Source organism: Pteropus alecto, unplaced genomic scaffold, assembly GCF_000325575.1.
Source record: "Pteropus alecto unplaced genomic scaffold, ASM32557v1 scaffold315, whole genome shotgun sequence".
NCBI classification, from domain to species: domain Eukaryota; kingdom Metazoa; phylum Chordata; class Mammalia; order Chiroptera; family Pteropodidae; genus Pteropus; species Pteropus alecto.
In genome coordinates, this window is record NW_006436671.1 from 78486 (window position 1) to 88747 (window position 10262).

Consider the following 10262-nt stretch of genomic DNA (forward strand, 5'->3'; position numbering starts at 1 on the left):
TCCCCGATATAGAGACTTGAATGCAAGTTTAAGAGTTTGACTCATGTCCTAGGCAATGAACTAGGAAGCACTGTGATCAGCACTGTTTATAAGGAAGATGACTATCAGCAGGCTGGAGGTTTGCAGGTGAGAGAGAGAAAGAGAGAGAGAGGAAGAGAGAGGTCTTAGGTGGCCTGTGAAACAATCTAAGTAACAAATAATTGGGTTCCAAATCTAGAAGTGAGAAAAGAGGAGGAGGAAATATGACAAATTCATTCATTTATTAAGGCATCTATGGTATTGTAATTTATAATAAAATATATATTTGTCTTCATCTCTAGTCTCTGACCCACGGCTCCTAAAATGCTTGTAAATTTCTAAGTGACAAGAACTCTAGGAGCATCTTTTGTTCTAATGAGGTAACTTTGAGTGGGCCCCTGGATGGTTCCTGAATGGGGGCTAGTGCCCAGAAAGACCAAGCCATAAGAGAGACCAAACTTGAAATTTTCAGTCACACCCCACTTCTTCAAAGAGGAAAATGGGCTGGAAATAGAGTTAATAATTGATCATACTTACATGAGGCACCCTCTATAAAAATCCTGGTAGTATGGGGTTCAGAGAGCTTTTAAGTTGGTGAACACATTTATGTACTACAAGGGCGACACACTCCAACTCCACAGGGACAGAAGCTCCTGTGCCTGGGGCCTACCCAGACCTCAACCCATGTGTCTCTTCTTCATAAGTTTATGTGTATCATTTATCATATCATTTAATAAACTGATAAGCATGAATTCTGTGAGCTGTTCTGGCATATAATCAGATCTTAAGGGGAGGAGGTCATGGGCACCTCCAATTTGTAGCCAAGTTGGACGGAAGTTGTGGGTAACCTGGGAGACTACTACATGCAATTGGCATCTGAAACGTGTGGGAGGGTGGCAGTCTCACAGGACTGAGTCTTAACCTGTCGCTAGGTAGATAGTATCAGAATTGAGTTAAACTGTAGCATACCCAGTTGGTGTCATAGAATTGATTAGGGTATAGAAAAAAACTCCACACATTTGGTGATAAGAAGCACCAGAATAAAGTGCTCTTTGTGAAAGTAAAGTAGGAAAACTGGGTTTTCCTAAAATAGTGTTTTTTTGTTGAGAGCTCTCTGTGAGCTGGACTCAGTTCTGGGAGCTGAAAGATATGATAAAGATAGAAATGTCAGAGCTTGACATCTCTTTGGAGATGGGGCATGAACTTTGTATTAGTTTGTCAGGAGTGCCATAACAAAATATCACAGACTTAGTGGCTTAAACAACAGAAATTTATTATCTTACAGTCTGGAGGCCAGAAGTCTGAGAGTAAGGTGATGGCAAAGCCATGATCCTTCTGAAGAAAAGGATCCGCTCCAAATTCCTCTCATTGCTCCTGGTAGTTAACTGGCTTGTAGCAGTATGACTCTAGTCTTCGGATGGTGTACTCTCTGAGGGGCGTCTCTGTCTAAATTTCCCCTTTTAATAAGGATGCCAGCCATATTAGGGACCCACCCTAGTACAGAATGACCTCATTTTAACTAGTTACATGTGCAATGACCCTGTTTTGAAGTAAGGTCACATTGTGAGCTATTGAGGGTTAAGATTTTAACATGTGAATTTTGGGGAGATGCAATTTAACCTGTGACAACTACCAGAGCCTGATACAAAGTACTGTTCAGAAAGATCATTCTTTTCCTACATTCTGCCTCTGCTCATAGAATGGAGGGAATTTCCTCCCAAGCTTCCTTTGTCCACTTCTGGCACCTCTTGCTCAGCTCCTCATTCAGACCTTCCCTAAGAGGAAGAATTGTTCATTTGTTAAGTCAGTGCCTGCTCTTTTTGTTCATGTCTACTGGTGGATGAGGCCCACATTCATGGGCACAGCTCTAAAAAAACCTGCTCTCTGTTCCCATGAGGAGCCACCCTTAGGGCCAGCACACTGCAGACCCTCTTGCTCCAGCTCCCAGGAATGGTCATTCCAGGGCTGTCCAACAGGGCCAGCTACATTTCATGTTTCTCGTAGTGTCACCTGTGTGGGCGGCCTGGGGTCTGCTTCAGACCTGACCCAGTTAGAATGGAACATGCAGATTATCCAAGTTTACAAAAACATAGGTGATCAGTGCTTACAAATACCAGTAGCACCATCAATGAAAGGCCATCAAGAAGAAAAGACTTTTTTTTAAAAACAAAGTTTACTTTATTATATTAATTTTATACAGTAAAAGAATATAATGTGCAGACTTATCTAAATTCTCTTGCTGATTCTCTTGAAGACAATGTCACCCAATGTCATGGTCTGAAAGTCAGAAAAGAAATCATGCAATGCTCATCTGATGTTGAATTGTAAGAGATAATTAAGCCGTCAAAATAACCCTAAAGATGCTAACATATGAAGCAACCCAAAGATTTCTCTGTTTTCAATTGCAGGGGTCCCCAATCCCCAGGCCATGGATTGGTGTAGGTCCCTGGCCAGTAAGAAACAGGGCCGCATAGCAGGAGGTGAACGGCAGGCAAAGCTTCATTGGTATTTGTAGCCACTCCCTGGTGCTAGCATCACCACCTCAGCTCCACCTGAGATCATCAGGCACTGAATTCTCATAGGCACACTGGTCTCTGGTGCCAAAAAGATTGGGGACTGATGTTCTCTAGGACAGGAGGAAGCATCGGCAATCTTTCTAAAATCCCATGCCAAGTATCTGTCACTTTTCTTGCTCATGTGGAGAGTTGTCCTGCCTATTACTGAATTCCTTTTTACATCAATGGTTCTTAAAATAAGACCATCCAAACCATTCTAGTCCAATCCAACTTCTCAAAGTTCCTTTGAGTACCTACTATGTACCAAACATGTATTGAATACATATGCATGGAAACACCTAGGCATCCAGGCACCTAGCCTGGAACACAGTAGGTAGAACATAATTTTCCTCCCAAAGCTGTGAAGCATATAAAAATATTGAATATATTGGGTTCATTAGTTTTTGAGTTTTTGAGGTATGTTTCTTTCTCCTCATACCCCTCCCTCTCACTAGTTCTCTCAAACAAGATTGTGCTAATGACGAGTGGTAACGTCATCAGAGTTAAAAAGGAATCCCTTAGCTTCGGCAGCAATGGAATGTAATGGAAGGATCTAATTTTAAATACTGGTTCTATAACCCATTAGCTGAATGACATTAGAAAGGTCAACATGTCTATTAAATCCCTCATCCTGCCTCCCTCACAGGAGATGGGAGGATTAGAGGAGATGGAGAATATTAAAGAACATCAGCCAAGGCTAAGTCCAGACAAATCGTCTCCTGCTCCCCAGCTGGGGCTTCCCTACTGTGCTGTGAATATGCTGGAGTTGGGGCGGGGACTGCATATTCCATGGTTGACTCTCACACTCTCCCTAGGCTGAGGGATTTTTCCACTTGAATTGTGTGATGATAGACCCCTTAAGCAGCATTCTGCCTTCTGTTACTCCTTAAAGCATAGCTTTAGGTCAAGGTAGAACCAGAGGGACATAACTGATGGACAAACACTGCACTAAATCAGGGACAAGGCATGGCCAACAGCCAGGCACAAAGGATGATATGACACACACAACTGGAGTGTGCTAGATTCATAAACTGCCATAAGATTGCCATGAACATAATTCTCCTTATAAATGCCAAAAGGGCAAAAGCATTTGAGTGCCCTTGGCTTGCAAGGCACGTGGAGGTCTCTGTGGCTTCAGGATTTGTGCTGAGGCAGAAGGAAAGGGTTATGGGTAATAATTACTGCAACATAATAAAACAAAAAAAGCAATGGAAGAGCCTGACTTTTAGCCAGACAAAGCTTTCTTTGTATGTGGGTTCTGCATCAGTGGGAAGGGTTGTTCCATGAATCAGAGGCTCACAGGAGAGAATGAATGGATTTCTGCCCTTTAGCTTGTGGATGTGTCTTGTGGCTATATCTCAATGAGACTGAGAAAGGTGGGCTGTGCTGGTAGCTCTGAATGGCCCTGTGTCCCCTCCTACAAGGTTTTTCTCTTGCCCCATCTTATTTGGATTTGATGAAAGAAAGGGATGGCAACGAGAAGAGAAGGAAATGGGGGTGGTTGGAGTGGTCAGCCCTCACCAGGAAAATGGTGGTGGAAGGACAGACAGCTGATGGAACCCAGGAGAGGTGGAGAAGCATCGGCTGGGGTAACTGCCAGCACTTGTGGAGTCTTTGATGAATTAGAAAATGGTGCCCCTTTCTAAACGTACTGTTCTTCTATCTGTTGGAAAGCTGGTTTTGTTAGAATAATATTCCATACTGGCAGGCACTGCAAAATTGTATAGATATACAAATCTAAACTATCTATGATGGAAGTGGCTCTCTTTAAGGTTGTGTAGTGTATGACTGCGCATGGGAGCCCTGTGAAACAGGCTTCATTTGGAAGAAACTTAGCTCTGCCATTCTTTGGCTGCTTGTTGCCTCAGTTTCCCCATTTAGAAAACTCAGCATTGTTGGGAAGATTAGAGATAATGTGTGTAAACTGCCTGGTACATAGTGGGTCTTCGGTAAGTGGTAGCAGAGATTGACAACAGGAAAGACAGTGGGGAAGGTTGCTCCTCGATCTTCACCTTTCTCCTCCCCTCAAGCATTGGGAACCACAGCTTGGAGCACCAACTTACATTAGTGATTATGTCTCCATTGAGTTCGGTGATGGACTTGATGCCTTTGATAGTTGTCACCAGTTTATTCTCATCTTCCATCTTAACCACTGTCTGCAGGGGACAGAAGAAATGGCCTATGAGAAAGTGTGTGAGCAGGGAGCAAGATGCTTGCTAATAAGGTTGGTTCCCCTGTGTGGGTCTCTGCTTACAAGAACTAAAGCACTCATCTCTATACAAGGTCAAGCCCCCAGTTCTCTGGCTCTAAACAGAAGTGAGATGTATTTAAGAACTGAAGAAAACATCAGGGCTTCTTTTGTCAGAATTTTAATTTATGGCACGTGATCTAGAAATCAACATAATACAGCTAAGTGGCTCAAATGCAAACACTCAAGTAAACTTGAGTAAAATTTTAATTCTCCAAGCTAATGGAGGGAGGTGGTAGCAACATTTAAAATACTAGCCAGGTAGGAGAACACATATTTTGCTTTGGTATGCATTATTCCTTCCAGCATGTTTATCTTCCCATTGCGGTATCCTTTTTAAGCTTTATGTATCTGGGAAGAGGTAACAGAAACCTAGAAGAGGTAACAGAAACCCAGCAGGGAGCAGAAGACTCTGGCCAAGGTTAATAATTTGCCTCCAAAATGGACAATTGGGAAAGGCCTGTAGTAAAAACCATGATGGCCTGCCTCTTATAATGTGCACATCAAAAAAATTTCCCTCCTAAAATTTATCAGAGATTTCCTGACTTGAAATGTTATATTTGAAGAAACAGAAATAAAGAATGATCAGAAGAGGTGATAAAACCAATGTGCTGAGCCCAATGCACAAAATTGGCTGGAAGGAAGGAGTGAATATGGCCGTTCAGTGGTGTTGGCTCTGCTGGGGTATGTGGAGTTTCTAAGGGAAGAAGAGAGGCTCCTGGTGATGGGCACCCCAGTGCATGGATCTCCCTACCATCACCTGCTGACAACTCACACATTCCATAGTCAGCACTCATTGTACACTTGAACCACAGTCCAGCTGAAGTGATGTTGCCCTGCCTTCAGTTTGGGAAGGGTAACTATGCCCATTTTACAGATGAGGTAGCTGAGGCCAGGTGCTCAGTGACCACCCTGGAAGACTTGGTCTCAGTGTCTGCCTGAGGCCCTGGTATTCTGGTGTTACCAGCATCTCCTCCAGGAAGCCACTCCTCATGACCACCAGCTTTAGGCCCAGCAAAGGCCAGTTTACTTTGAACTCAAGGATGACCTCAGGGCTCTTTTAAAGGTTTTTCACTGACCTCCACTTGCCCACTCTTGGGCCTTGGAGAATCTGAGACTTAGACTCCTGCTCTGTAACCTCCATATTGGGAGAGCTCAAATTCTTGAGTCAGAGCATCCTAGACAGTCCTTGGAAAATGGGAGTGGTTTCACTAAGAGCTTCTTCCTTAAGAGCTGTCCCTGTCTCCCTACCTCTCACCCCAGAAATGAGTTCAGAGATAGGGTGTCCATGAAGGGAATTGTGCAGTGAAAGCCTTGAGGGAGGAAGTTCCAGGAAAGCAGAGTATAGAAGCAGAATGTGGCCTGAGGGACACCTCTTACCTTGATCTTCTCCCCATTCATGGCCTCCAGCTCACATTCCTCCCCCAAGGTAAACTCGTTTTGGATCACTTTGGACCCGGTGGTGATGGTCAGCTTGAAGTGCTTCCCATTCTGCACAATTTCTGTTACTCCTTTGATGTCCTTCCCTTTCTGGATGAGGTCATCAGGCAGGCCTGGTGGAAATCATTTGAGATTTAGAGATGGGCAGAGGTGGGAGTTGCAAGGTGGTGGTCACAAGAGAAACTTTGTGGTGTGGAGGGAGGAGGGAGGGGCTGTGTCTTTCTGGAGGCCACAGGCATGTAACTGGAGTCCTGTGAGCAACATGGGCTTTGATTTCTGAAAGGAAAGGTCGGTGGTCTGACTTGGCCTGCCCTCTATCTTGCCAGCTGGTTTATAAAAAAAAGACACTCCTCTGGCCTGAAGAACCTCTCTGCTAGTGAGTACCCTGGTTCTTGCTCATTCTCCTTCCTCACTCCTCCTCCTTTAACACCAAGAGACTTTGGTCTTTGAGTATAAGCATTTTATCCTTCATACCTGGGTTGACCAATACTGTTTATCTTCCAAGCCAGGTCACTCCTGAGAGTGAGAGAGGGGCTATTAATAAGCATGCCAGGACAATACGCACACACTGGCACTGTCCTGGCAAATATCTGTCCATCTAGCCTTACCTTGACCTCTGCTGTCAAGGCTCTAGAGGAAGATGTATCCGGAGTCCCCTGGGACAGAGTTTTACAAATTTTGGAGCGCATCTATGATGTTATACAAATTGAGGTTCACAAAATCTCAATGGTGTTGAGCATTGGGGTGGAGGGTCTTGTTGTATAAGTGAAGCATGTAAGACACAGAGAGGTGGCATGACTGCTCTATAGGAGAAGATCCAAGCTTTCTGCTGGCCCCAAAGGTCCTCCTCCCTCTGCTTTTGCCGTCTTTCCCATCCTTCTCCCTCTCAGCACCCTTCCTTGTCTCACTGCTCCTTTTCTCACAAAGCTCCCTCTATTTGGAGCACGATCCCCTTTCCCAGTCCCCAGTGGACACCTCCTCATCGTCCAAGGTTTAGTTAAGGCTCACCTTCACTGCCATCAAGCCTCCCCTCTATGTCCTCCTGTGAGTGCCACATCTTCCTGTACAATCCTCTGGGGGACATAGTGGGTTGAAGTGGGGTCTCTGGGAACCAGTGGCTGCTTAAAATCCTGATGCAAACACTTCCTATGTGAGTGACCTTGGTCAGGTTTACTTAACTTTTTAAAGCCTCAGTAGCTTTGACTTTAAAATGGGAAAAATAATAATACCCAAATTAGAGTTCTTTACTGAGGATTCAATGAGATATTTCACATCAACAGTGTATTGCAGTGCCTGGCTCTCAGTCAGCACTCAGTACAGTACACATCCTTTATTGGATTTATTTCTTTTCTTTTCTCTTTCTAAACTGTTACCTTGGAAATGTGGCCCATTGTTATCTGTTTCCCTAGTATCCATCCAGCACAGAGCTTAGAATGTGGTTGGCTTTGAATCAATGTTTGTTAGAAGAATGAATGAATGAATGAATGAATAAACGGGTTTGCACAGTGAGATACCAGCAGAGGTGGCTTCAACCCAAATTAGACTCTAGTTTAGTGGTTCTTTCACTTGCCTCTGGAGTGCCTTGTGCAGTGAATAATAGCACAAACTGCAAGTGACACAAAAGTAACATGCATAACTTGGCCCCTGGTCTACATAAAGCCTGAACCTCTCTCCCCATCTCAACATTGAGCCCACATTGATGACTAGCCACCACCTTCAGGGCCAGATTCTCATTGCCATGACCCCCAGGCTTGCCATCCAGCCCAGCACTTACCCATTGCCTTCATGAAGGCCTCAAAGTTTTCCTGGCTCTGCAATTGGTACTTGCCGGAGAAGTTCATGGTGGCAATAAATCAACAGTTGATTTGCAGCAATGCCAGTGGGGCAGTCCAGTTTGGGCTGATTTATAGGAGGCTGTTTCCCTTTGAATTTTGGCCATAGGTCAGCATTTGTCAACTTCTTTATGGCCGGGTTCAAAATTAACTCTTGAGAGCAAAGGTCAATGATAAAAACAGGATAAGCACAGAAGAGATTTACTCTAATTCAGCAAAAATTAATGGATGTCAATCAAGTGCAAAGCCCTGTGGTTCTGCAGCCTTTAAGGTGCTACTCTTAAGCTAGACAGAAAAAGCTGAAAATCACATGGTATCACTTATATGTGGGATATAAACCTAAAAACAACAAATGAACAGGACAAATAAACAGAGACTCATGGACACGGACAATAGACTAGTAGTTACCAGAGGGTAGGGGGAAGAGGGGAGGGCAGAGGTAGACGGGGTCAAAGGGGTCAAATATGTGGTGACAGGAAGAAATCTAACTATGGGAGGTGAACACACAGTGTAAATATATATACGACTTACTGTTAAAAAATGCATGTGTGTATATATGTATATGTATACATATCTAAACACATACACGTTTATGTATGCATATGTGTGTGTATCTAGATCTAGATCTAGACAAAGAGAAAAATACCAAAGAATCATGTTAAACTCAAAATCTCATCCTATTTATATAACCTTATCATTACACAAACTTAATTTTTACAAAATTGTCATCAGTCCCTAGAGTTATTTTGTATTCTGGAAATTCCTCCTTGATAATAGGTCCTTCTACAGTCAAGTTAGTCTCCTTTTTGAAGTGAAAAATGGTACATACTAAAAGGAAGGTGTAAATCATTTCAACCAGCTGTGTGAAAATTGAGATATAATTTATTAGGCAGAGAAAAAGGAGGGGAAAGAAAGAAGGTAGCACCTGCTGGGCTAACTGAACACGTAAGGGATGCTCACATCTTCGTGTTTGCTTCCACACTTCTCTCTCTGCCCTTCTTTCCCTTCTCTACCTGTTTTACTCTATGAATCCTCTGAGCTTGTAGAGCACTTAGAACATACCTATATTCTAATTCTTGCTGGGATTATTTCTCTATGTATTCTTTCCCACTGTACTTCTTCCTTGGTATTCCCAACACCTGGCACTTGGTAGGTGTCCAATTAATGATGGGTCAGCAAATAAAAGCTGTCAAATGATAATGAGGCCATGACTCTTCTCATTAAAAGAAAATAAGAAATATAAAGAGATATAGAGTAGTCAGTTTGGCATAACCCCTCAAATCACAGAATCACTGGGGCTGGGCAGGAAGGAGATTGGGGTGTGTGTATTTGTGCATGTGTGGACCTAACAGGGCTGTGTCTTGGTTAAGAGTCCCATGTGAGAGGAAGTGAATAAGGCTGGCAATGTGTGATCCCAGGCCCAATAACCAGCTATTCTCTTCTCATCCTTATCTATTCTTTCTCCTTTGCAATCCTGCTCTGCCATTCTAGCCTGTGCCTGAGTAGATGGCAGATTCTAGATAGAGCTCTGTTTCCTGGATAGTTTACCTCCCTTGCTGAGGGATCCTGTCTGTTCCTATGTGCAGCACAATCACCAAGATGACTATGTGCTCACACTTTCCTCTGTCAAACTGGCAGTCCTTTACTCTGCACCATGGAACTCTCTGGGCTGCTGGGGCATCTGCTCTAGAAGCCAGGCAGCCCTCAAGTTCTAGTTATGCATGACACAGGGGAAATGTGAGTGGATGAGGGTTAATGCCAGTGGACATTAACCCTCATCCACATGTCAGTACACAGTAAAAGTGTACTCTATTATCTCTACCTACCTCACACATACACTTCAAAACTTTCTTTAGATATGTTGATTGAGAACCTTAGAAGTCCTCTCATTCACTTATGTGTTCAACACCAGAGCCCTTCTCCAGCATCCCTAGCATTAACATATACCCTGCCATGAAAAGATCACTACCTTCTGAACAGTGTGGGCACTGGTTGAATGTGTTGCCAGGTGGATCCGGACACCAGTAAACCTGTTCTTTTGGTGCAGAGTGGTGCTGCCCTCCCTGCCCAGCCCTCCTCTGACAGTGCCCAGGACACAAAATGTCTTTTTGGTGACAGGTTGGGAATGGAGAATGTTGAGTTGGCTGTATGCTGAGACCTCACAGTCAT

General features: G+C 43.8%; 1 protein-coding gene across 1 annotated transcript; it reads right to left on the reverse strand.

Annotated features, from left to right (window-relative positions):
- Positions 1-2181: 2181 nt before the first annotated feature.
- FABP1 (fatty acid binding protein 1) lies at positions 2182-8121 on the reverse strand. Its single transcript, XM_006913497.2, has 4 exons — positions 8036-8121; positions 6202-6374; positions 4637-4729; positions 2182-2295 (listed from the first exon to the last, which is right to left on the reverse strand). Exons 1-4 carry the CDS (start codon positions 8100-8102, stop codon positions 2245-2247), a joined length of 384 nt encoding a protein of 127 aa, XP_006913559.1. The 5' UTR covers positions 8103-8121; the 3' UTR covers positions 2182-2244.
- Between the last annotated feature and the right edge of the window lie 2141 nt (positions 8122-10262).